At 37.6% G+C, this 26,484-nt stretch overlaps 1 protein-coding gene across 2 annotated transcripts; it reads left to right on the forward strand.

Annotated features, from left to right (window-relative positions):
• Positions 1 to 662: 662 nt before the first annotated feature.
• Positions 663 to 24,637, forward strand: NEDD1 (NEDD1 gamma-tubulin ring complex targeting factor). 2 transcript variants are annotated; one of them, XM_051784051.1, is made up of 15 exons: positions 663 to 838; positions 1,835 to 1,981; positions 3,878 to 3,972; positions 5,361 to 5,477; positions 6,629 to 6,769; positions 11,574 to 11,803; positions 12,798 to 12,999; positions 13,927 to 14,113; positions 16,898 to 17,029; positions 17,208 to 17,255; positions 17,658 to 17,881; positions 18,609 to 18,753; positions 19,062 to 19,218; positions 21,501 to 21,567; positions 22,261 to 24,637. In XM_051784051.1, the coding sequence occupies exons 2-15, from the start codon at positions 1,846 to 1,848 to the stop codon at positions 22,363 to 22,365; spliced, it is 1,986 nt and encodes a 661-aa protein (XP_051640011.1). In that variant the 5' UTR covers positions 663 to 838; positions 1,835 to 1,845; the 3' UTR covers positions 22,366 to 24,637. The 2 variants fall into 2 exon arrangements, with proteins under 2 accessions (XP_051640011.1, XP_051640012.1); XM_051784052.1 differs by having other exon boundaries at positions 1,838 to 1,981.
• The last annotated feature ends 1,847 nt before the right edge of the window (positions 24,638 to 26,484 follow it).

Genomic DNA, 26,484 nt, shown 5'->3' on the forward strand with positions numbered 1-26,484 from the left:
AGGTAGTTAAAATACATGTTATCTTAAACGGAGTTCTAGCTTTTATTTTACCGGATGAAAACAACAGAAAAGTCTCTCCATCTGTAAAATTCAGCACGGCCAGAGTAACAGCTATATTCCAACCAGGAAACAGACGTAGCAATCCACTGTTACTTGATGTTATTGGAATTAACTCAAAGGGTGTAACAGGGTATGTTACAAATAGGTATGTTCTTAACGCAAAGTCTGTAATTAAAAACTGACTTAATGGGTTCAGATCGGGAAATTCTCTGTTGGCAATGTATGAACTGCTGTCATTTATTTCGACCTGACCCCGCGATGTCGCGGCATCCCCGGTGCACGGCCGTGCCGGCTGTGAGCACTGACCGAGCGCCGAGCGCGGCCGATGCCGGATGTGGTGCCCCTCAAACCCACCCGTGGCGCGTTTATTGCCAAGACGTGGCCGGCGCCACCTTCCTTTAGCAGTTCCCCGGGAGGGGCTCAGCCCCCCTCACCCCTCCGAAGTGACCCCGTCTCCCCCGCCAGGCTCAGTGACCCATCCCAGCTCCAGGTGCCCCCCGGCCCTTCCCGGCGCGGGGTCCCTCCGGGCCGCCGTACGGCACGCGCGGCGCGCGGGGGCTGCCGGGACGGGATATGTTGACTGGGAGCGGCGCGCGGAGCCGGCCCGGAGCGCGCGGGCGGCGCTCGTTCGGCGGGCGCGCGCGGGCCCCGGGGGAAGCCGGGCCCGGTCGGGGCGGTGCCAGGCCCTGTCCCGGCCCTTGTCCTGCTCCCTGAAGCGGCGCTGGGCCGGGCCGGCGGGGAAAGCAGCGGGAGCTCGGCCCGGTGCCCGCCCGGCCAGGTGCGCAGCACTGCGGGGAAAGCGCGGGAGGGGGCCGGGGCCGAGGCCGGGGCTGCGGGGCGCGGGAGCGCGGAGCGGCTCCTGCTGCGGCCTCCGGGCCTGGAGTGAGGAGCGGGAGAGGAACTCCTTGTGCGCCGGGAGGAGCAGCCCCGCGGGCTGATGCCGAGCGAAGGCGGGTGTGGACCTTGAGTTTCGTGACTGGTCTTGTCAGCCTTACTACTCGCGGCAGTGAGAATGAATGGCCTAAAGCTGTGCGGAAATGTCCCGGAAACTTTGGCTGTGCTTTCAGCTGAAGGGAAGGCTCACATTTTGAGTCCTTGTTTGCTGGCAGTTTACAATTACCTGGAGTAAAACACGGAGAATAAACGGTACAAACTAGGAATCAGTTAGATTGGCTTTAGCTCTTAAAACGGTGTCAATTAGAACAAGTAGCTGTGCGTTGTTCTTGGCCTGTTTGTTTTCTGATGTTTTGTAAGCTGCGATGAAAGGTTGTCACTCGTATTCTACTGTCAGAGGTTTAGTTTAAAGGATTCTCCTATGTCTCCTTTTGGGTGGTGAGATGAACGCTGAAGTGAGTCCTTTAGGTCTAAACTTCCAGCCTTGCCCTGCAACAGTTTAATTCTGGTTTGTATATCCCCATCTACTGGTGGGAAATGGGTCCTTGGAGTACTCACGGTTTCGTGGCAGGCAGCTGTAAACTCTGTGGAGATAAAAGCTTCATTTTAGTCTCTTGATGCCATAGAGGGGATGGCTTTGTGAAAAGGAAAGCACACATTTCCCGCAAGAATTCAAGTAACAAAAATGTGGAGTTACTGCTGCTTTCACTAGTACGTGCAGCTGAACAGTACTCGTTGTGTAACTCTCCAAATAAATGTCACAGTTATCAAGAAAACAATCTTAAATGGTGCAGATGAAGTTACTTATAACTTGTGAGGTTGCCTGTTACATATTTTTTTCTACATGTATTTTCACTTTTCTTATTGATTTCTGCAAAAGCAGGTGCAACCATGCAAGAAGGCATACGTTTTGCATCAGCAGGAGATGACATTAAAATATGGGATTCCTCATCACTGACTGTGGTGGAGCAGTTCAACCCACATACACCTTCACATCCAGTCAGCTCACTATGCTGGGCCAGCAATAGTATCCTTTACAGTTTCAGCCAGTTTTGTGGGTGAGGTTTTTGTTTTGGTTTTGGTTTGGGTTTTTGTTGTTTTGGTTCTGACGTTTTTGTTTTTGTTTCTTTTACTAAGGTGTTTGTAGAACACAGGCCTGATGCCTTTTTGAAGTTTTGTGTAAAAAGATTTGTATGTATTGGGAAGAAAATTTTGTGGTTCTCTGTGTTGAAGGGAATTAACTCACAGTGGTAAATGATTCTGTAGAAGTTTCTCATCCTTTAGGAGGCAAAAACTTTTTTAATGATTATGATATGCCTGAATTGCCTGCCAACTGTAAAGCTTACTCATTTGTTTCTTCAGTTGATTATGATACTCACTTTCAAAGCAATGCTTAATTTACTGGCAAGGTGGAACAAAGCAATTTCTGGTGTAGTAGAATTCTATACATAGTGTAGAGAAGAGTTGTAATCAATGATTTTTTTTTTTCCTGGAACAGCTTCTCATTGATTCTGATAGTCTTTGATACCACTTACCCTGTAGCTACTGGTTTTCTTTGCATTGTTGGTAGCATGTAGAGAGGAAGTACAAATTTGTTGGTTATGTAGGAAACATCTGTAGGATGGTGGTGATCTATGCATCAAAATGGATCTGACCCATTTAGATCTTTCACCTCTGACTTGGAAGCCTGTTCTAGGATAATGATATGAGGTGCCAAGTGAATATATGAGAAGTTTTAGTGTGCTGCCAAGTGAGCAGCTTGTATGGCAGTCACGGGAAAAAGTGGTGGTGCATCAGCTTGATGTGAAAGAAGGACAGTATACTGGCACATAGCAATTGTCCTGCAAGTTTTGAATGTCTGTCCTCTAAGTCTGCAAATAAGTGAATATATGAGAAGTTTAAACAATCAGAACACAAATGAATGTTTTAGCTATGGAGCTTGCAGAGAAATTGAAGCATAGATGAAATATTTTCGTGTATATGTATACACACTTACATGTGTTTAATAAACTTTAGCTACAGGTCTTGTCTTGTCATGCTTTCTCTTCATCTCCCAAAACTGAAACAATGAAGTATCTTGCTCTATATACTTGTTAATTTGTTAGGGATAAAGCATTAGTTTTGGTTCTGCATAATTCTGTATGCTAAAAAAGTGCCTTAAAATAATGAAAGGAATAGCAAGCACTACTCTGCCTACCGGTTCTCTTCTGTTAAAGGCAGCCAATTAACCTGTATTATTCTTAAATAAGCAAATATAAAATCACAATGGACATTGGCCTGAAGACATAGAGGACACTGATCTAAATGATTACTTGGTTTATTTGGTGGGAGTGCAGAGGCAGTCTTCCTTCCTTGTAGCTCTATATGGAATATTTTTCTTATTACTTTAGGGTACTTGGTTTCACAAAAAGTTTCTTTTTGGGCTTTTGGTGTTCTTTTTTAAGTGCAGATGGGGACAAATTTGCAAGTGCTCAATGTGCTCTAGAAACTGTGTGGTCAAGTAGTTTAACGTGTCATGAACAGAACCATTCTTTAAATCCATAGTCTGCTAACAGCATCAGACATTTGTTTGAGCTGTAGTGATAAATGGGGCTCTTACAATGGGGTGGTGGTGAAACAGAATTGTAGACTGGATAAGCTGCCTTAGTGGTAAAGAGCTCTTAAATAATATCTGCCAGATATTTCTCATCTTCTCTCTTAAAGAAATTGTTCTGCCTTGTATTGGAAAGTAAGGGCTGTAGTTAATTCAAGAGCTTCTTAATGAAAGCTTGGAAAATAGCCTTATGTTTCTATTTCTAGGTCTCTTCAAGGTACAGTGCTTAGGCTGTTTAGACAATCTGTCTTCTGTTCAGTAAGGGAAACTTTCTGTTGCTTTTATTAATCACTAGTATCCTACAGTTATTGTTCTTAACTTGTGACAAAGACAGATACCTGGCCACTGCTTCTGCTGCTGGTGATAAAATAGTTGTTTCAAGCTGTAAAAACAAACCTGTTCCACTCTTTGAAATAGCTGAAGGAGTAAGTATGAGTAAATGCTTTTCCCTGTTTTTTCCCCCACTTCACCTTGTATCCTATGTGTCTCAAATCTGTTCTACATATTGGGATCAATTTAATTTTAGTATGAGTAATGACATGTATGTAAAAACATTTGCTTGTGTATTGTTAAACACATATAAAGGGGGGGAATAAAAATAAGAAATACAATAAAAAAATACAAATGCAGTAATACTGATAACCTGAGGCAGTTGGTGGTTCAAATGTGATTTGATGTGTAGGGGACGGAGCAGGGCTCAAGTTCAAACTTCATTTTCCAACTTGAATTGTCAGTATCATGCATGTCTGTGAACTGTACACTGAAAAACATAAGAATCTATATAGAGGTTGTTTTTGGAGTGTACACATGCCATCTTCTGGAATTGTAAGAAACAGGAGAATTTCTGTTACAGTCACAGCTTCTTTTTCCTGTTAAATGGAAATGTGGTACCATGAACTTCAAGAAGCTGGACTTTGTTTTAGAAGACTCTCTTGACATGGTCACTTGAATGACTTGTTAGTGTTCTAAACCATTCTAATTATTCTGCTTGGATAACTGTTCTAATGCTAATTTGGACTGGGAAATTTTCTGTAAAGTTGTTCAAACTTTGCTTTTAGGGTGCTGAGGCAAACACTTTCAAAGGCAGAGTGTTTTTCCTGGAGATTTCACTGAATCTGATCTATAACTAATGCAATCTCTTCCAATTTTACCGTGTCAATAATTAGATGGACTTGTTTTTTCTTCACTCAAATATTGAGAACTTAAAAGTGAATTTTCAACAGGATAGAACTGAATAATAATTTGTCCTCGATGTAGGTCTATCATTAAGATTGACATTTTTTTCAAAAGATAGTACTTCAGTGATTATTTTAAAAAGAATCACTTAACCGAATTATGAGGTCTGCCGCTATAATATTCTCTGTAATGTTTGGGGAATGTGAAGTATGTGACTTAGACAACTTTTTGATTTTCTTCTAAGGAACTTTTTTCCCTTAACTTAGGATTTTTTCTTTTTATAAACTCAGTACTGAATAGAAGTCTGCAATTATACTTTACAGAGCTATAGTTTAAAGGGAAAACACATATTGAAGGAAAAGTTGCTAAAAAAATTTGAAATGGGAATGGGAAAATGTGAACATTTGAGAGTTTATTAATTAATATATTTAGATCTTAAGGTATATTAAATATATGTCCAAACTGGATTGGATTTTAGATGCCTTTTTATGGGAAATGACTGTAGATTACTAATAGTTCTATCTGTCAGTGGGACTGTTTGTGCTGATGAAAACAAAAACACATCAATGTGCTTTTAAGTAGATTTGAATAAATCCCTTAATTCTCTTTAACATGCTTTCCCCCCCTTGTCCATCAGGCAAAACAGACGTGTGTGAGCTTGAATTCTAGTTCTTCATATATTGTGAGTGGAGGCCTTGATAGCACAGTCAATATCTGGGATTTGAAATCCAGAAGGATTTATCGCAGCCTTAAGGTAAGTTTGGCTGAGGAACAACTGTAGTTTTCTAGTCTTCCAGGTTTTGCTGCCAGCTGTAAAAAATACACTTCCTTTGTCAGGTATCTGTAGGATCAAGGTCACAGATAGGAGCTAGCACACACCTGTGTCTTGTTCAAGTTTGTGTTCTTTATGTGCTGTAAACAGCAAATTTAACAAGCATGCATAACTCAATGCCTTCAAAGTACAATTCTATAATAATGCATGTTTAAATTTTCAGAATGGACTTCTAATTTTGCAAATTTTTATTGATATTCTCTGATTAGGCTTTTTTTCAAGGGATGCATTCCAGACAATTGCTCCTTCTGATATGTCATGTGAGAAAAGACTTGTATTTGTGGAATACTGTAGTAGAACTAGTGCTATGCAAAACTGGGAGATAGTTGTCTTTTAACTGATCCAGTATGAATTCTCTAAAAACTCTGTATGATGCACAAAACATAGGATGGTCTAATATCTTTCCCAGATGCCTTCAGTAGATGATTTGCTCTCGTTTAGCACCACTGACTTAAGAGGCTATAAAACTTAAGCTTTGATTTATTCTTTTTTCTTAGACTTCCAGAGTTAGAGTTTGAAACAAAACTGCTAAGTAGATAGTACAATACTTGAAATATCTATTCCTAAGTTTTGGGTTAGAAGTACTCGATTATCTTCCCTTATATATTCATCCACAATATCATTGCAAATGACTATACTGAAAAGCTAGTTGTTAAGTATATGTGTTAATGCTAAAAGTGACAGAAGGGGAAGTTGGCCGTAGTACATCAGATTAACAGAAAGCGTATTCAAACATCTGGTTTCTGGGAGACTTTACTTTTAAAATAACATTGATAACACCTGTGGTAGATATAGCTGTTGGTTGTCTTATTAAAACATTGTATATAATTACACCATCATCATTACTAATTTATTAAAACCATCTTCAAAAATCAGAAGTGGTTAAAGTATTATGATTGATCTTCAGCATGTTCTGCTGCTGTTTTCTGTGGTATTCCATAATAACTCTTAAATAATATTTTTAAGTGTTACAGATGGTCAGAAAAAAACCCATCAAGCTGAAGTTTTCCTGCAAAAGCATAAATTAGGATGAATATCGTTAACTCTCTCCCTCTAACCTCCCTTCCCTACAGGATCATAAAGATGAAGTCACATGCATTGCATATAATTGGAATGATGGCTACATTGCTTCCGGATCTCTGAGTGGTGAAATTATCCTACACAGTGTTACCACCAATTTATCAAGTACTCCCTTTGGTTATGGCACCCGACAGGTAGGCTATCCTTATTAAGTTCCTTTCAGATACCAAGCTTTAATTGACAGTCTTTAGAAATTGAAAGTATGTATCAACAGCTTTTAAGTTTTGTTATTCTGTTTCATTTTAATTTTTAAGACTGCCCTTAAGGAAAGGAAAAAGCAGACTATTGTGTGCATTCTAGCCTTAAATAATAGGTAGGATTGAAATACAAATTTCTCAAATACCTTTGCTTCTATAAAGGTTACAGCAAATTTTACTTGACAGACACTGGTTCCTCAAGAACAAACTTCTAGATCTTAGAGCTGATCAAAACACAGTTGGCTCCACAAACCAAAGCAGGATTTCAATGGACGACTCAATTATTGCTGCATAGGACAAAGACCATGTAGCCTGAGTTCTGACTTACTGAAAGCCATCTGTACAGTAAGGGTGAATATAAGCCTGTTATTTGGAAATAATAAGTTTATCTAATCTGGAGATTAAACTTGCACAGCTGCTCAAAGAGAAAAGTGATGAGATTTTAGCTACTTAGGTGTTTAGGTAATATTTGAGAGAACTAGTTTGAAGGAAGACTGTGCAAAAGACTAACACAAAGCATGTGCACTACTTAGAGGACCTTGGTAGGCACTGCAGTTCCTTTTGGCAGACTCAAAAGATATTAAAAGAATTGGTGGGCATCACAAGCCAATACCTTTGATATGAGAGCATTTGCAGTAGTAAATGAACTGTGTTGTCCCAGTGGAAATTACAGTGTGTGCTCTTGGTGTGAGTGTTGTCTTACAGACAGCCATGTGTTTGTGTTTTAGGCATTCTTTCATTTTTTACTGAATCATTTCTACAGGGGTAGGAGCTGCCTAGGGGATGCAGAACCATTGCTTTGGTCCTAAACTTGGTCTTTAATGTTGCAAAGAATACTGAAGTTGTGACTTATTCCTTTTCTGTTACTACAACAACTTTTTCAGTCCTAGATTGCAGATGGTGTCAAGTTAAATTTTTCTCCTGTCTAGCACCAACAATATAACTTGGTGAAAAATCCCTTACAACCTCATAGCATCTTGGGAATTATGGTATACTTTCTGTTGAAAAATCTCTGTTAAATTCAAAGTATCTCTGCTCCTAGGTGCTGCAGTGTCTTTGATCTATCACCAGTCTCATACTTGTATTGAAGCAAAATTGTACTTCATACTTGGTTTGAGCTTAAAAATCCATCTATGTAGTCAGTTCATTTTTCTGATTTGATTGTTACGGTCTTAGGAAGAATGTGGATGTGAGGCAGGAGCTACAGGGAAGTCCATGGCTGGGTTGTGCAGCTCAGGTAAATATTCAGAGTGGGGACTATGCTGCTAGTTAATAGGAAATTCTTGTGAGGACGATTTGCATCAACTTGTTTGATGTATTCAATTCTTTCCGCCAAAAAGTGATTAAGAGTGAGTGATATGCCATGAATAACTGTTTTGTCAGATGAAATCAAAAGGCCTACTGCAAAGTTGAGTGACCTTTAGGATGGATAAAGCTGTTTGAAGTGTTGAAGTAATTGCAAACACAGAGCTCCTGTTCATGTTCTAAAGGGTCTATAACATTTTCTTAAGGAGGGCAGTTATTTGATTACAGCCTTAATTTAAAATGGAATTGAGCTATAACTTTGTGATGAGTTGACCAGTTGGATATCTCAAGTTATCAGCTTATCTTCGATCCTAAAAATGATCTTTACTTTTATGTGCAGAAATAGCTTTATTATTGTTTTGGGTTTTAATTGGTACTTGTAGAGAATTGCAGGATTAATTGTGCAGTGAAGCAAATATCTGAAGACTTGTATAATTCTGTTAAATTTAAAAAGCCTTTACTTGATTTATAGCTTAGGGGCCCGTTTTCTTTAAGAGTAAGCTTGAATAGATAAACAGTGTATTATCCTGTTTGATCCTGGCACTAACTGTCTGGCTTAGGAGGGGTCACCACTCCCTAGTAACTTTTTTTAGAGTTGGGGAATGTGAAGTCAAACTAACCTTATAAATTTTAGCTTGCCTGTGTTTGATTCAACATGATGAAATGTAGTTTCCTTGCCAGTTAATTTCTGGTATTGTGTAGATTCTACAAGTAGTAGAATAGCCCAAGGTTGCAGTGCTTTCTGTGACTTTAAACAATTTTCTCTTCATAGGAGTATTGGCCTATATTCTGTTAATTGATTTTAATTTAGAAACACCTGTGTGCTTTATTAGAATTGAGTTCTTGCACACAGTTGTTTGCAGATCCCATAATTTGTCTTTGCTGTTGGCATTCATTTAGACTACCAGATTCTTATCTGCTTGCTGTTGTGAGGATGAATTAAGGTTTGTTTCAAAACATAATGTTTGTTCAAGTCTTTGCTGCCTGGTGCTATTCTCCTAGCAACAGGATTTAGTTTAGCTGTTTGAACAGCTGGCTGATTTGTAAAGAAGTGTGATGGGTTCTGGCCACTCCATATAAGTGAAATTGTCTTCAGCTTTTAAAGCTAAAAATGGGGAGCAGTGGTAATATGGGGAATGTATTCATGTGAAAGAAAATGGAGAACTTGTCCAGACCTGTGAAATTAAAAGGATAAAGGAGAAAAGGAAATGGCAGGGAACTGTGAGGGACAGGAATGTTTCCCATGTAGGTCATGTATGTAATAGAAGCTGTTATTCCTGAATCGCTCAATATTTTTTCAATATAAAAACCTGAAAAATTATGATAAAGATATCTCCATTGTGTCCAGTAGAGGACCATAATAATGATGAACAGTCATATTTAATCCTATTTGAATATGCAGTTGAAGGTGCCACCTCTTTAAAGCAGTTTGAAGCAATTAGGCTTCCAGTGAGACGTGCAATACAAGTTCTGGAAATGATGCTGGAGGCATATGAACCAGCACATATCTCCATTAAAATGAAGTTAAAGAGGGTAATAGGATAAAAGCCAGTATTGCGGTGTGGTCTATGCTAGAATAATACAATAGCTTTTTGAGAGCATTTTCAGGCAAATAAAATAGTAACAGCTGTTATTGGCTTGAATTAAGTACTTGATTCACTGCCTTGTGAGAAAATATTAGAGAAGATGGGTAAGAAATTGGTTATACTGATAAACCAAACAAACATTATCTTTGAGCATCTAATCTTGTTTAATATTTTCAGTAATGCTTATCAAAGTAGAAGTGAGATCAACAAAGCTGGTGAAAAGTCTGGAGTACAAGTCTGATGAGGAGCAGCTGAGGGAGCTGGGGTTGTTTAGCCTGGAAAAATGGGGGAATCTTATCACTCTTTACAACTACCTGAAAAAAGGTAGTAGCAAGGTTGGGGTTGGTCTCTTCTTGCAGGTAACAAGCAATAGGACAAGAGAAAATGGCCTCAAGTTGCACCAGGAGAGGTTTAGATTGAATATTAGGAAAAGATTCTTCTCTAAAAGGGTAGTCAGACATCAGAACAGGCTGCCCAGGGAAGTGGTGGAATCATCATCCCTGGAAGCATTCAAAAATGTGTAGGGAGGGCACTTAGGGACATAGCTTGGTGGTGAATGTGGCAGTGCTGAGTTGATGGTCAGACTCAATGATCTTTGAGATCTTTTCCAACCTTAACGATTCTGTGATTCTAAGTAGAGCTGGGATGGAACACAGTTAGAAGGTATTGCCAGTAAGAGGGGATGTGTCAGTATCCAAAAATGATCAAAACAACAGACGTGGGAACAACTAGGACAGAGTAGAAATCAAGGTACCAGACTTTGGTTACAACTGAGGCTTTTCTTACTAAACTAGGATTTGAAAATTCCCAAGGGAAAGAAGGACTTGGATTTCTTGGTATAAAATGACAATAAGCAACCCAAGCAGTCTGGATCGCAAAAAAGAAAATGCAGTCTTAGGATATTTCATAGTGAGTATTTACAGTACAAAATGGAGGAAGTGCATTTTGCCTTTGCAAAATATTTTGAGGATCATATAAGAGTTTAGTTGTCCATATTCAAGGAAGAGTCAAACTGGGAGAGTTGCAAACATACTGTGATAGTAGTGGAAAACCAGTCTTGGGAGACTCTCTGACTTACTGTTTATAGCAAAATAAAGCCTGAATGAAGGTGAGGTTGCTGTTCCTTAAAATGGGAAAGCAGTACTGGGGAGTTAGGAAAACAGTTTAAGTGTGAGGGCACTATGACCACAGGAGTGAATTGGTGCAGATGGGTCATAGGTAAAATTAATCAGGAAATTGAGTAATGTAATTTAGTATTAGAGCAGTGAGGTTCTGAAGCAATGTAGTGGAAACAAAATACCTGTTTCTGAAAGGTAGTTAAGTTCCTGTGTTACGTGATTCTGCAACAGCAAGGCTGCATGTGATAAACCATGTATATTATCCTCTTCTCTGGTCCTAGTCCACAGGTTGAAGTCTGTTCTTCTGCAGGACCTACATACTTGCTTAACTCTGGAGTCTGTGTGTCTTATCAAATTGGCTTGTATCCAAGTGCTTAAAATCAGTGAAGGGGAGTTAATTTTAACATTTTTGGCAGGAGACCAGTCGGTGAAATACTGTACCTTTTTGCTCCTTTACTTTTAGATGTGGTGTGGGTTTTTCTTGTATGACATGCTAAAAAATTAAGAAACTTTTCTAGAAGTTTTTTTTTCTTATCCTTCATTTTGCTTATCAGCTCATATGATACCCCGTAATGGTAAAAAAAAAGTGTGCCCCCTGATAGCAAAAATGGCATTGTAATGCAAAATGAATTTTCTGGGTTTTGCTATTTATATTTCAGAGTGGAAACCTTTGTAGAATAATAGGGTGTTTGATATTGGTATTAAAATTCATTTTTTATGTCTGTTTTACAGCCTATTCGACACTTGAAATATTCATCCTTTAAGAAATCCTTGCTGGGCAGCGTTTCTGACAGTGGAAATGTAACTCTGTGGGATGTAAATAGCCAGAACCCATATCATAGTTTTGAAAATACTCATAAAGCACCAGCCTCAGAAATCTGCTTTTCTCCAGTCAATAAGCTGCTGCTTGTAACTGTAGGTTTGGATAAAAGAGTTATTCTCTATGACACTTTAAGTAAAAAGTGAGTATATCAAAGACCTTTGGATTATAAAACCCAAATAAGGATTCTTTTAAAAACTGAAAAAGCATGCTTAGCTATGACATCACATAATTAATTCAGCCCACATTGAGAATGGTTGAAGTGATTGGCATATCACTACTGGGGAACCTGTCCCATAGTCCATTTTGCTTTTGTAGTTAAAAACCAAGCAAACAATAGTAAAAAAAAAAGGTATGTGGGAACTAATTGAAGTGCTACATCTGAGTGACCACTTGCAAGTGCTTGTGGGCTTTTCCTGTTGATACAGAGCAATTTTCTCTGAGGAGCAGTACAGCCTGTGAGGACCTTCAGCCACCTGAGCTTAGCTTGCCTGCTTTTCCAGTTCAATATACAAGACGTAACTGTGGTGCACAGAATTGCTGAGATAGCGAGCCTTAAATATGGGAGAGCATTGGCTGAAAAAGCAGGAAGTACGGGACACAGGTGATGGTACTATGTAGTAAGAGGGTAGGATGGCAAGTAGTTTCATGGGACCTTGGTTCTAGTGTGAGCTGTGCTTTTCCTATGGCTGAATAACAGCAGGAGTCTGTGTTTTGGGGGGGTGTAGTAGAAGGATGCAAACTAGGACCTGAAGTTCTTCCTAGAGTTGTGGGAAGATTAGTGTTGATACACCTGGAAAGCTAGAGGACGTATGTTAGTATGATTGCAACTGGAAATGATGATACCAGTAAAAAATGTTGGTGTGAGAACTGCTGTTAGGAAGGTGATGTGATCCAGTCCTCCTGAAATCTTTTGGGTCATATGCAGGTTTTTTGTTGTTAAGCATGAATTCTTAGTATAAGCCTAATCCACTGTTTCATAAGATGTGTCACTGAATTTACTTGGCACTGGAGAAGTGGAACTACTGACCTGTAGCTGAATTATGAAAGCTTTCATATATATATATATATTTTAGATACTCTGCGTATAAAAGTCTAACTTTTGAATTCTAAAAGCTTCTTTATCCTATTTGAAGGTTACTGACAACAATAGTAGCTGATTTTCCTCTGACAACAGTAGACTTTATGCCCGATGGTACTACTTTGGCTATAGGATGTTCCCGGGGAAAAATCTGCCAGTATGACTTAAGACAACTGACATCACCAGTGAAAACAGTTATTGCTCACAAAGGCTGTGTGAAATGCATACGTCTTCAGTTCAGTAGCACTTCTTTCAAGGTAAAAAAAAGCTTTCTTTTTTATTGTTCAATATGCAGATTGGTGAAAGCAAAGCGTAAGTTTAAGTTCTAAAAAAAAAAAAAGTTAGCTTTCACTTTCTAAGCGTTACAGATGCCAACAAAATTGGATCATGCCAACACAGAAATTATAAACTACTCAGTCCTAAGTGCTGTTTTAGTGATTTTTAATGTGGAATTCCCCCCACTCCTCCCTCAGTGTAGAAATGAGTAGTCTTAAATTTCCTGTAATGGATATTTTGCCATTGTAGATCAGTTTGTGGCACCTCAGGTTCAGTTTTAGGCAGTAGCAGAAAGTTCTGTAATGGCCCTTCCACTTAAGGGGAAGAAACAGAGCTGCTCATTTTGAGGTATTTTGTATGGTCCTATATATGGTCTTTTGCAGGCATGTATAAAAGCAGTGGAGAAGTTAAATAACAGAGAAGGCTTAAGAGGTTCTTCCAAGACTTAATTAGGCTCTACTGTATCCAGAAACCCCATGCTTTCATTTAGTGGAGACTGAGGGAACCTTTGAAGTGGATTCTTTACCACTCTGAGACTTTACTCCTCCTCCTCTAGCACACTTCCTGCTAGTGGTTGACTATTCCTGTAAAATTTGGAGTCACTAATAATGTAATCTCTTATTTTTCCTATGTCTAAACCTAGGAACAAAATTGGCTTGTGCCAGGTCACTCCATTGTTACCTTAAGTTCTGTTGCCATTTATATACTAATACGGATGTTTCCCATGTTCTTTGAAGTTACATTAAGATACCTTTTTCATATTTGTAAAGGCATATCTCCTAGGCAACCTTTGCAACTTGAACTGAATTTTTTAAGTGTTTTGAAACAGAAAGTATATTGGCTAATATTTTTATTTTTAGCTGAGGGAATAATAACTTCTCTTAATATGGTCTGTTTTTTTTCTTCAGTCTAACCTTTCAGGTTCTTCAAATAAACCTGTATCCAAAAGAGTAGAAGTGAAAGCTGGTAGTAATCTTGGAGGAATTCAAAATACTGGCATCAAAAACATTGCCTCTCAGACATCAGCAACAGTTTCCTCTCATCTTATGTTGCCAAGTGAGAATAAGGGAGGAGAGATTCTTCAGGAGAAAACAGGTAGGGTCTTCTTCCTACTCTTGCAATAATATTTGGCATAATGTGGAAGATGGAAGGAATATTTCATGTTTTGACTGTTACAGTACAAATTTTCTCCAAGGGAAGGGCATTGTGTGGAGTACTGTGTGTATGTACATGCACATCTGCACCTTCTTTTCTTCTACTGCCCTACACGTACTGTAAGACTGTAGGAAGTGAACCGGATCCTACTATAAGCTTAGAACATGTGAAGTCTTAAATTCTGGACTTGAAGTAGAAGTATGTGTTTACACTTTGAAGGAGAAAGTCATGGTGATACTGTGGGACAATCTTGTTCTGACTTCCTGTAGAATATCCTTATGTATGTAATGCAGTTTCTGATGCAATGTCTGCATGGAATGCAGAGCTAATGGTTTGTAATTCTATTAATAAATAGAAATAAATAAACAGACCTTATCTAAAAAAACCAACCAAACAAAGCACAGGAAAAAAAACCTAGTCAGAAAACCTAAGTGAGAACTGAACTGTATTTTTGTGAGAGGCATGATTCCAGTATCACGTGGTAGGACAGAGGTTAAATATAGTTACAAGTATGATTAGTTGTATAACAGTACTTGCTATTTATGCTTCTGAAATTAACAAGTTCTTTGCAAGAATTTTAAGCATTCCAAAATTCTGCCACTGTGTGAAATGTACTCTTAAATTTTATTTAATTCAAGACTTCTGAAAATATGATCAAATCAGTAGCACTGTTAGTTTGCTTCTTGAAAAAAATCCTCAATCTATTTAAAAGCAACAGCACTTTCCCCCTCCCTTTTTAAATAAGGAGAAATACATTTAGCAACAGTAATTAAGCAATAAGCCACTGCAGTCCATAGGGACGTGTATTAATGACCTCCCTTGGGTGTGCAGTGAAGTATCAGGTGAAGTAGAAGGCTTCCTGTGTATGCAAGAAGTGTTGCTAATCAACATTACTGAGGGTGTGGAACATTTTACTGCAGTTAAAATATATGATTTGTTATCTTTATTTGAAGATGGTTGTTACCCCTTAAACAGGACCATGCGTAATAAATAGATGTTTTAAGAAAATAAAGGCTTGCCAAGTAATACAAATAGTTGTCCTTAAACTGAGTATTCACTTCAGGAGTAAAGCCCTCTGAATACTTCAGAAGACAGGTCTTTAAACTTAAAAGTGGGAATGGATGAGAGACCACAAACTGCATTTGTACTCTGGAAATTCTTCTAGACCCTGATTATGGGATTTATCTTTGGAGAAATATGGGGCATTCAGTAAAGTGCTCTGATAGCCTATTTAAACAAAATTGAGGCTTTCTATCACAGGTATTTTTGCAGTCCAAAAGTATAAGTTGTCAGAATATGATGAGAAATTTGGATGTACTTTGAGCTGGCTTCCCATAACCTTCTATTTAGCAACTGTTCTCCGGTTCAGGTACTTACTACATTTAGATTCCTGGGAACAGGTAAAAATGCAGAGAAGACTTTTTTGCCCTATTTTACATTGTGCTTTTTCCTACATAGATCCTCTAGATTCTGGCACAGGTTGATACTGTACTTCTAGTTGGACTCTGTGTGCCAAGTATTTACTTCACTAGCAAGTGCAATCCTATGTACGTGCCACAACTGACACGTCTGAAGGACTGGAAAATGGGATATATTAATACCTTTAAAAGTGAAATCTTAAACCTGACTCAAGTTCCTGTTAATGTAGATACTTGGACATGATTAATTGCAGGCATCCACACAGTCATGTTTGGATTACTTGTTCAAGTAATCCCCACATAGAGAAGTACTTAAAGGTTTCATAACCAGTGGTGGGGTTTTTACCTTGTTTGTTTGGTGGGAGTTTTCTTAAATGAAAGTAGATCCAAAGTAAAGTTTTTGTATGTACAGGTGATTTATTTATAAAAGATTTATTTATATATTGCAGAGCACTAATGCTCTGTGCCTAGTTGTTAAATTCAAAATCTAGACACTTCTCGAGTTAGCAGTACAGTAAGGACAGAATAATGGCTTGCTTGCAGTCCTGATGTGGTTTCCAAACATACTAAATTGTGAAAGTTATTTAGATGGCTGGCTGAGCAGTTCAATTCACATCTCTAAAAATGGTAGTTTGAATATTTACTGGGTTTTTTTTTGGCGGGGACTTCTTCAGACAACTGTCCTTGGTACCATGCATACAAAAGCTAACTTTTTTTTTCCCTGGTAGAGTGGTGAAAGGTCTAGGAACAAGTTGTTGGTTTTGGGTTTTGTTTTTTTTGTTGTTTTTGTTTGTTTGTTTGTTTGTTTGTTTGTTTTTGGTTTGGTTTGGTTTGGTTTGGGGGTTTTGTTTTGGTTTTTTTTATTTTATTTTTGCCTGCAGCTGAAACTCCAATTCTATTTCCTAATATTAGGAATAAGCGTTAACATTAGGTAAGCTTTAAAAGAGATGTGACACAGAATTTCCCTTAGAATACTTACTGACCCCAGAGGAGCAAATTTCTCTTATTGCAAAGCAAATTTCAATTTTGATCATCTGAATGTGGTTACCTGCTTAGCAGAAGGTGCAGTTACTAGTTCCAACTGTATCGTATTTTTGTTAGTAAGTACCTTAGCTTTTAATTACATCCACCTTTGCCGACAGCCCAATGAGGGAGTTAAACTGACCCTCTAGCTGGCATCTGTAGATGGTTCTAAAGTGCTTACTGGACTTACCAGGTATCATGCTTGCTGTGAGATTGTTTAGGCATAATGTATGTTATTTTTGGAGAACTTCAATTACTAATTGAATGTTTTTTTCCTTTTAAGGTTTACCCCATAGTTGCAGCTTGGATGTCATTCCATCTAAAGAAACAGATCATGGGAAAAGTGCCGAATTAAATAGTTTTGATCATTTGGGCCGAGGTAGTTTAGGAGATATGTTTTCTCCAGTCAGAGATGGTAAGTTGCTAATACTGAAATTTGTAAAGCATCGTTCATCTGCACGTAGTGTGACATTATGGCATTTGTGTGCTATTGACCACGATACCTACTTGATATTTTAATTAGTCTTTGATTATGAACTTGATTTAATGACGCAAATAAGTACTTCATTTGTCTATGTTCTGGTATTTTGCAGATATTATTACAAATAGAGGGACTGAAGATCTTCAAGGAAAAGGAAGTGGTAAGCATATGCCAGTGACAGGCCTCTGGAGGTCTATACTAGTTCTCACGTGCTAATTTTGTCATACCATTGAAAGCAAACACATGAAAAAAACAGACACTGAAACAAATGAACTTTGCTGGAAATTGTCTGACACACTGAAGTGCTAAGATAGAACATGGCAACAGGAAATCAAGAGTATGGTCCTAAAGTGATTATTTTATTTTCCTTTATGCAATTTATAGTGATATATAGAGGCTTTTTGTGTTTTTACTTTGATAAGGATGATGTCAGCATAAATTAGATTTAAGAATTTAGTTTTTGTGGGGTGCTTTTTTTTTTAATTGGCTTTGTATGGGTGTGCAGGCATTTTAATTGTGGGATAGATTTGGTGTGTGTTTGTTTATTCATCTTTCGTTTTAGGTCTGGATTTTCAGTCCTACCTTGCAGGTTTGGATTTTCTCCCACAGCTCCCTGCTGCCTTTCAAGTAAAAAGAAGCCCAGTGGGCAGTAGTGCACAAGGGGTACAATCCAGCCCAATAAATGCACTTGTGGGGTCTCCAATTAAAGAAGAAGAAGAACATCCAGAGACTGACATTAAGAAAATAAGTCTTGGAAAACAAGAAACTAAAGAAGTCTTAAAGCAGGTATTCTTGTTATGAGTGATCTTGTTAGAATCTTGGCAGAATACTACTACTTGAAGAAAAAATCCTTGATAATGCCCCATCTAATCTTATTTTGCAACTCTGTTCACACTATTGACACAAATCTGTAAAACCTTGCACACTTTAAGTACCTTGGCCTTCAGCAATGGAAGAGAAATGGATGTTTCTCTTAAATAAGCTCTGGTTACATAAGTTCACATGAAACAAAATGGGTGTAGCCTGAGAAGTATTCTGATTTTTCTAGAAAATCAAGAAGGATCACTAGATGGTTGCACCAGTATAATTGTTTGTTGATTATTAGATAAATTCCACCATCTTCTTTCCCTATTCTTCATCTCTCTCTTTTTCCTACTTGAGATATCTTTGATATGCCTATGTGGAGACCTTAGCTGCTTTTGTATTGCTTTTCAGAAGCTGAGTTTGCTAGGAATGATGCTATAATTTCGTCACAAAATGTTGGATGTGAAAATTAAGAGGCCATTGCCTTTTGCACTCAGTTCTGTGTGTGCACTTGAGGCAATTTTGAATGTTTTAGCAATTTTTCAATATCTTGCTAGGAAATGAAAAGCATATATTTCTGAGTAGATTCCAAAAAGCAAAAATGTTTGAAAGTGCATTCCTGTCAACTTAGTCTTCAAGTGCAATTAGACAGTTGTAGTATGTAGATTTCATCTTTTTTTTATAAAAAAACCCCTATTTTTATTGTCAGGTTTCAAAACCAAGCTCATCAAACATAGAATCTATAACTTTAAGTTCTCCACCATCATCCACTCTTGATACAAATGAGAGACTAATGAAGAATATTCAGGCCCATCCTGCATGTGATCTACCAGTAAATGGTACTACCTCAACAAGTAAGTTGATAATTTTGGCCCAGTTCTAGGTGTGGTTGATTGTAAACTGATATGAAATCAGATAAAATGAACTTAACATTAAAAAAGAACATCTGCTCTTGATTCTTCTTTAAATCCAGCTAGCCCTCCTAGAATGTCCCTAGTTGCCTCTGAAAAGATTAATTCTAAATCTGTTTTTTAAACTAAGTAATATTTGAGGTAAAACACTGACAAGCCTCAAGACAAATAAAAAAACCTCTTGTACTCCATTATACTGATATTTAAAAAAAATAATTATTTGTTTAATTAATTTATTTTTAATTGTAAAGGTCCAAAGATAACATCACCTGTCACTGCTGGAGTTGCAAGTTCATTGTCAGAAAAAATAGTAGAAACCATTGGGAGTAGCAGACCAAATGCACCTCTGACATCAATGCAAATAAACTTCATTCAGAATATGATACAAGAAACAATGGATGACTTCAGGTACTGGTATTCAGGCAGAATATTGTTGTTTTCAATGACGCATTTTCTTAGTAAGATGTTTTAGCGTATGCTTCAACGAATTTCTACTTGGATCAGAAAATTTATAGCCCTATTTTTGGAAATCTAGGTATGAAACTTAGTTTTTAATAGCTCTGATGACTAATTACACTGATGTCTCTGAGGGCTGCCAGTGAATGACTTTGATAACATGTTTTCAGAATGAGTGCTTGAACATTTCTCAGATAGTAAATTTAATCTGCATAATGAGGTCCTTCCTGTTTTTCTTGAAGCTTTGTGCTGATTTCATTCCCTCCCTGCTCGTCTCCCCATTCCAGCAGGAGAAATTGCTCTTCAAGCTGACACTGTGGAGAATTTGATTTAGATGGTTGATTTGTGTTGGCTTTGATTGTCATTAGCATGGCATATGTAAGGTAAAATAGCGAGTGTGTATTTCTCCTGGTGAAGCTCCTCGTTAAAACAATGTCCATGCTGTACATGATGGCTGGTGTCAGATCACTGAGTTTGTGGATATCTAACCATCATTCCAATGGTCATGAAAGAAGTCAAATTAGCATGGTTCTATTGAGAGTGGAGTTTGAAGAAGGTGGAGCAGTTAAGATCACTTCCCAACCCGTATTTAAGATGAAGTGTGTTGATGGAGGTGATGGAGAGGAAAAGGGTTGCTGGGCAGGGGTAATTCTGCTGTCTTGAAGACAAAAAGCAATGCAGTACTAGCCTAGTAGGTCCAAGTGCTATGGCTGTTCTGTATCTGCCAACAGAAAAAATACACTGAAGGTTATAAATGTCTTTGCATAAATATAGTATAGTAGAAGGCTCTTGGGATTTTTTGGCAATAATCACACATCTGATTAAAACCTGTAACTTCATGTGACTTAAAATGCAGTCTGTATATTGCAGATGTGTTGTCTTTAAAGTCTCTCTTCAGGCATCCCAGAATTGGAAGGGATGCCAGTCTTTTACTTCCAATATCTGAGATCTGGAGCCTTAGATACTGCGTTTCTCTTTTGACCTATACATCCTGGAGTGCCTGGAAGGCTTTGCTGGCCCTTTTCCCAGTTGTAAGTTGTAGATATATTCAAACTGAAGGTAAAAGATTGTTTGTAATGGGGTCACTAAGAGGGAAGGAGCCATTGCAAGGTTCTTATTGATGTAACTACCTTTTAGCCCATGGAATCTGAGGAAAGGATTTTTATCTTTCTTGCCAGAAATTCATTCCTCTTCCAGTAATGGGAAAAAAAAGCCAAACATGGACTTTTAGAAAAGGACCAGGCGGAATATATAATTCATTTGGTTCCAAAAAGCTGTTTGTTTGTTGATATTCCTGTCTTTGGGAGATAACCTACATCTTGGAATTTCTAAGCTGCCAGCTGGCATCTGTACTTGATACACTCAAAGAAGATTGCCTCCAGTAGGAGTTCTGTAGCACAATAACCTGTGGAAAGAGGAAGTGGGTTTGGTCTGTGTTTGAGGAAAGGAGAACGAAATAAGATCTGTGTGTGTCTACTTAAGAAATGCGTTACTATCTCAGGCCACAGGTATCCATAGCACAGTATTCAGTGATACACTGTTCAGGAAGGGCTTGTGAGCTTTCTTGCTTTTCTGTGAGCTGTGCTTGTTCTTCCTCAGCATCTGGAACTCTTGTATTAATGTAGTGGGTAGAGGCTATTTTCAAGCCTGGTTTTTGTAATGTGGAATGGCTGTCCATGAATTAACAAATTCATGTCACTTCACAGACAGCACTGCCACTACTTTTTATGTAGATGAACCTGGAGCATTCTGTGGGCTTGAGAATAATGTGTGTATCACTTATCACAGTTGATGTTTTGGGCCGTCTTACAAAAGTGTTGAAACTCACATACTGAAAAGCTGTATCTTCAATTACAGATAAATATCTTTCTCTGTGGTGCTTGTGATCTAGGGATTGAAAATCAGCTTTGAATCATAAAAAGGAGAGAAGCTTACAGCTTGCAAGTGAAAAAACAATCTTGATATTACCATGTATATACTGGTTTCTAAACAGAAAAGATCCGACATCTTTTTGTATGCTGAAAAAAATGGTACTTATGAAAATCAGTGTCATAACAAAATTATTCCAGAAAATAAGCTGTAGAGGATTATGTTGCATGATTGAAGTGTTTTTAGACTCTTGTTTCATGATGCTATGAAGTGAGGAATTGTGGAGTTTTTGGTGCTGAGGATTGGAGAGAAAGACTGCTTCCTAAATAAATCTGTGCACTGTCCTTTTGCAATTCTTCCCCCAGAGAAGCATGCCATCGAGATATTGTGAATTTGCAAGTGGAGATGATCAAACAATTCCATATGCAGTTGGTATGTACAAAGACCATGATGGGAAATACATTCAGTTTTCCATTTTGGTAATACAAAGGCGTGCCATATTCTCTCAAAACTGAAAATCTATGTTGCTTATTGAGACCAAAAAAGTGAGGATTTGATGTGAAGGAGGGGGAAAGTATGAATGGGAATCTGTTAACTTGTTTTATGCTTGCTAAATAAAGGGAACATATGCATTGGCTAAGTATGAATTCCGTACTTTAAGAGTTATAAAAAAAGCAAAAGGGAAACAAATTCAGCTGTCCTTTGGAAAGGGCCAAGGGCTGAGGTAAGGAGGAGATAGATGGAATTCAAATAGAAAGCTTTACTTGTAGGTACTGTATACATACTGAACTGTTCTGTATTCTTTAGCTTCACCTTTTTATGAATCTTTGTTCTTTTGATCTGCATTAAAAAGACCTTGTCTGGGTACTGAGCATTTTAATGGAATCTGAATTAGTAGATTCTCTTCCTGAAGGTCTGCAAAATATCCTTTGATAAAATATTCACTAATGTATTAATGATCAAAATACTGTCAGCATAAAAACCCCCTTACTTTTCTTATCAAAAGTTTTTAAAACCAGAATTATCTACATTATTTAATTTTCAAAAGAGATATGAAAATGGATAGGATAAAACTGGAATTGTTAACTTTATTACTACTGATTGAGACTTTTTTCTTTTCTCTAGAATGAAATGCACGCTTTACTTGAAAGGTACTCTGTAAATGAAAGCTTAGTAGCTGAAATTGAGAGACTACGAGAGGAAAACAAAAGACTGAGGACTCACTTCTGATGTATATTGCTAATTTTATTAGCATGAACTCACTACAGGTGGTGTGTTGCTTATGACAGATCGTCCATCATCACTGAAGTATTGTTTCAAGACCTGCTATTATTTTGAACATGAATCTGTTCTTCTAACTAATTGGTGTAAGATACTATATGTAATTATAAAATTTGTAACAGATAGACACTGTATAAAGAACATTTGCATACTCATGCTAACCACCTTGAAATACAGCCTTCTAACAGAAAAACTGAAAGGACAAGTATGTTATCTGAGTTTTAGCAATATGTGAAGTGCCTTTTCATAAACAAAATCAAACCAGGACAGATCTCTTTTCTGTAAGAACATTTTTATATACTTACTTTTCTATCTGCTTCTTTATTCTACTGCTGTCAGAAACAATCACTGCAGCTTGCCTTTCAGATACTTCTCTTTATGCAAAAGAGGAGAGAAAGCTCCTCTTTTGCTCCACATGGAGCCTTGTTTACAAGGAGCTGGAAAGTAGTCGGTTAAATTTATTCAACTGGCAACTCTTCTGTCCTGAGTTGAGAGCTTGAAAATATTCTCAAATTTGGTGCCACGATCTTCCTTATTGAATTTTTAAGTCTGACATTTATGTTTGTCTGCTGTAAACTTTGTTGTTGCAAATGCTACTTCAACTGCACAAGTTTGTTTTTTTTTTTTACTACTTTAGTTATGAAATAGAATTCTTTTTATTTACATGTATTTGAATATTTTCATAGCTTGTCCAATTTGAATTCAACTTCAGACTTCAAAATGTAAGTATGCACAGCCATTAATAATACAGCAATGTGTAAACAAAGTCTTTCCAGTCTTTGACTCGGGCATCTTGTGCCCACCCTCCCCTCCCTATTTGTAGTGAACAACACTTAATATTGAGCAGTTGTGTTGTAGTTTTGAATCTTCTTGACTTAGCATTATTGTAGCCTTTTTAAGATAGCTGCATACCAAATTTAACTATTATCTTGTATGGTTAACAAACATTAAAGTCAGATGATTACTTCAGTAGCATAATAGTATCATACTGGTGTGTACACATTTCTGAAATGAGACTCAGTATGAAGTCCTGACTGTTGAAGTGTGTGGGATGTTTGGCTTGGCCTTTATTTGTGCCAAGAAGATTAAATTAAAACTTCAATATTAAATTACTTTAAAAATGAAGTGAAAATTTTAAAATAAATTAAAATATTCTCTGAAAGATTTCTCCTACAAGTGCTTCTTGCTATTTAAATTGTTTGGGAGGATTCTTAATTTTCCCTCTAATATCTGGTTGTTTCTTTTCACAAATTGAAAATTCAAAGAAGGAAAGTCTGAAGAATACAGCAAGTTAATTAGTTACAACATCTAGTGTTTAAATCCATGATAACACTCTTCTACTAAATGAGTAGATAACAAAAGCCATAATATATAGTGTAACTTATTTTTGTATGTTGGAAAACTAAAAAAAATCCCCAAACCTATCTATAACTTTCCCTTAACTTTTACTTTAAAAAGAGACTTCCTTTTTTTAATGTCAGTTAATGACAAATACAATCTTCTGGCAAAATGCAGGTGTTCAAGTAGCCTTTAATGTTAGAGACATGACTTTAAATGTCTGTAGTTCTACTGCTTTTATAAGCTTTTGAAGATATATCTATATCACGTATAACCTCATAGTGAAAGGAAACAAAGATAGTTGGGCTGTTTTTACTAACTTAACACACAGTGTAGAGAATTAAGTTAATAGGATGTGTAAACTTGACACATAGACCAAACAGTTCATGAAGACAGTAGTAGTTGAAGGTAGCAGAAATATCTTGGCATTCTTCGACATGCTTTCCAGTGTTAAAAGAAGTAACCTTGCATATGTGTGTCTCTTGATTTGTTCCCCAAGTGCTCTTGCTAGTGTACCCAGATGACAGCAGGGAATTAGACAAATCTTGGGTATTTTGCTTGTAGATTATTTGTTTTCTTGACTCAGAACTCTATAATCTTTTTTCTTAATTCCCAAATGAAGGTGACTATAGCAAGAGTGACTAAAAGGAGGTATTTTTGCCTTTTAAAAAAGATTTTTAGGGCTTTTTTCCATATCTCAGGATTACTATAGCACAAGTGGCTACACATGGTGTGTGGAGACCCAATATGCCTATCACTATAGGGGTATGTTTTTGCCTTGTACATGATCTGATTTGTATGTTAAAATAAAGCTTGTTTTAACCTTTTTGAAGAAAAAACAAGCTGTGTTGACTTGCTTATTAAAGAGAATAATGTGTTGTAATTGTTATGCCTCAGCAAGTGCAGTCTGTCTAAAATTCTTGAGTAATCTCTCTTCTGCCTCTGTGGGTTCATGTAGACCATCAGATCATTTTCACAGAAATGTTCACAATACCTCGTGCTTTTGGAGTAAAGGACAGATGAGCAGTTTCTTCTTCCAACTTGAAAACTGTTAAGAGTCATAACAGAGAGATCAAGTTCTCAGCCAAAAATAATGTTCAAGCAGATGTTTTGGGCAGGGAGAATAATCTTGTCTCCTAAGCTCCAGGTGAGTTGGAAATCCTGCGTCTTCCTAATGTTTAACTTATAGATGTTTCATTTTTTAGTTCCCTTCTCTTGTCCACATACAGACTTTGTGATGAGAAGTTTATTTGCAGTTTCAAGGTATGTAGGGTTTGAAAACTGATTTTGACTAATTGATTTATTCTTATAAAAATGCAAGATGCCAGCATGTCCTTACTTCGTAGCAGAAGTCCACCAGTGCCTGATATGCACACCATACTGTTCATAAGCACCATGAGGATGAATCTGGAAGTTGCTCGCTGCTTCTCCTATACAAGGAACACAGCATACTGAAAGAAAGAACATGCTTTACAGACTGCATTGCCAAACCGTACAGTTCCTTACTAGGAGACACCCTAGATACTTAAACTGAAAATACAAAATGGTTGCAGATTATTTGTATATAATGGTAACAGGTCTGATACTGCTGAATGCTTAAGACTGACAGGTGCTGTGTCTGTGCTTGCTCACCAGTGCACTTGTGTCTGTGTGGTCATTACTGGTGCGTGTCAAGAGCTGCACCTTCTGGTTTGGCTGAGTACAGCCATTTTCATGTAACTTTTGGTGCATCTGGGAGATGCTGATTAAAAAGTTCTCAAAGAACAAACAAGAAAAAATCTCATACTCTCCTTAAGCTTCCTGTGCCAGGCACTGGCAAAGATAAGGTATGAGGCCAGAGCAACAAGAATAAAAAATTCTAAAGTGTTTTCAAGATAACTGTGAAATTAGCTGTGAGTCTGAATGTCTCTGTAGTGAAGGAAGTACAGACAGTACCTGTGCACTTCATATTTGTCTCTGGCCCAGCTGTGGTACAAGGAAACTTAACAGTGGAATTATACTCAATGATGATTTCAAAAGTCATTGAAACCACATCCTTTTTAGCTAATTTTGGCAGTCCAAGCAGTGATACATTTGTGGGACAAAGACCCACAATCCTTCTGATGTGGACAATGATCTGCCACATGTAGTGTGCTGACTGCATAAGTTGCCAATAACACTTTCTGCTGAAGAGCCACTTTTACTAAAACATCTCATATGAGTTGTTTTCATTTCTTTGTGTGGAAAGCTACTCTAGAGCTAGAATGGATATCTAATGTTTTCAAAATAAACAGGGAGATTTTGGGGGCAGTTCATATAATAAACTGTGGATTTTTAAGAGTATCTTTATGAGATGGCGATGATGACACAAGAAAAAATATTCTTGGTCCAGAAGGCACCTAAACTTTGAGAGCAAGCTTAGAAACCTCCACTAAAATCTCTAGAAAGTTCCAGGTTTCTCTCTTTTCACCTGGATATAGACAATGTCGGACTAAAAGTGGAGGAAAGAGAAGTGTAGACTGCTGATATTTATTCCTTAGCCTCATTGGTACTTAAAACATTCAGACCTAAACTCAAGTAGAAAGCATCGTTCTCTCTGCTGGACAAACTGTATCATGACTGAAGATGTTTGGTAGAGCAATAACTGCCATGTTTATTTTAGACTATGCCCATTTTGAACCAGTTCTGGTCTCCAAATGCTGGTGCAATATGAACAGTAATGCACACATTTTTTGATGCTGAACCATGTTA

The sequence above is a fragment of the Manacus candei genome, unplaced genomic scaffold (assembly GCF_025592945.1).
Source record: "Manacus candei isolate 608988 ecotype Guabito, Panama unplaced genomic scaffold, ASM2559294v1 h1tg000018l, whole genome shotgun sequence".
Lineage (NCBI taxonomy): Eukaryota > Metazoa > Chordata > Aves > Passeriformes > Pipridae > Manacus > Manacus candei.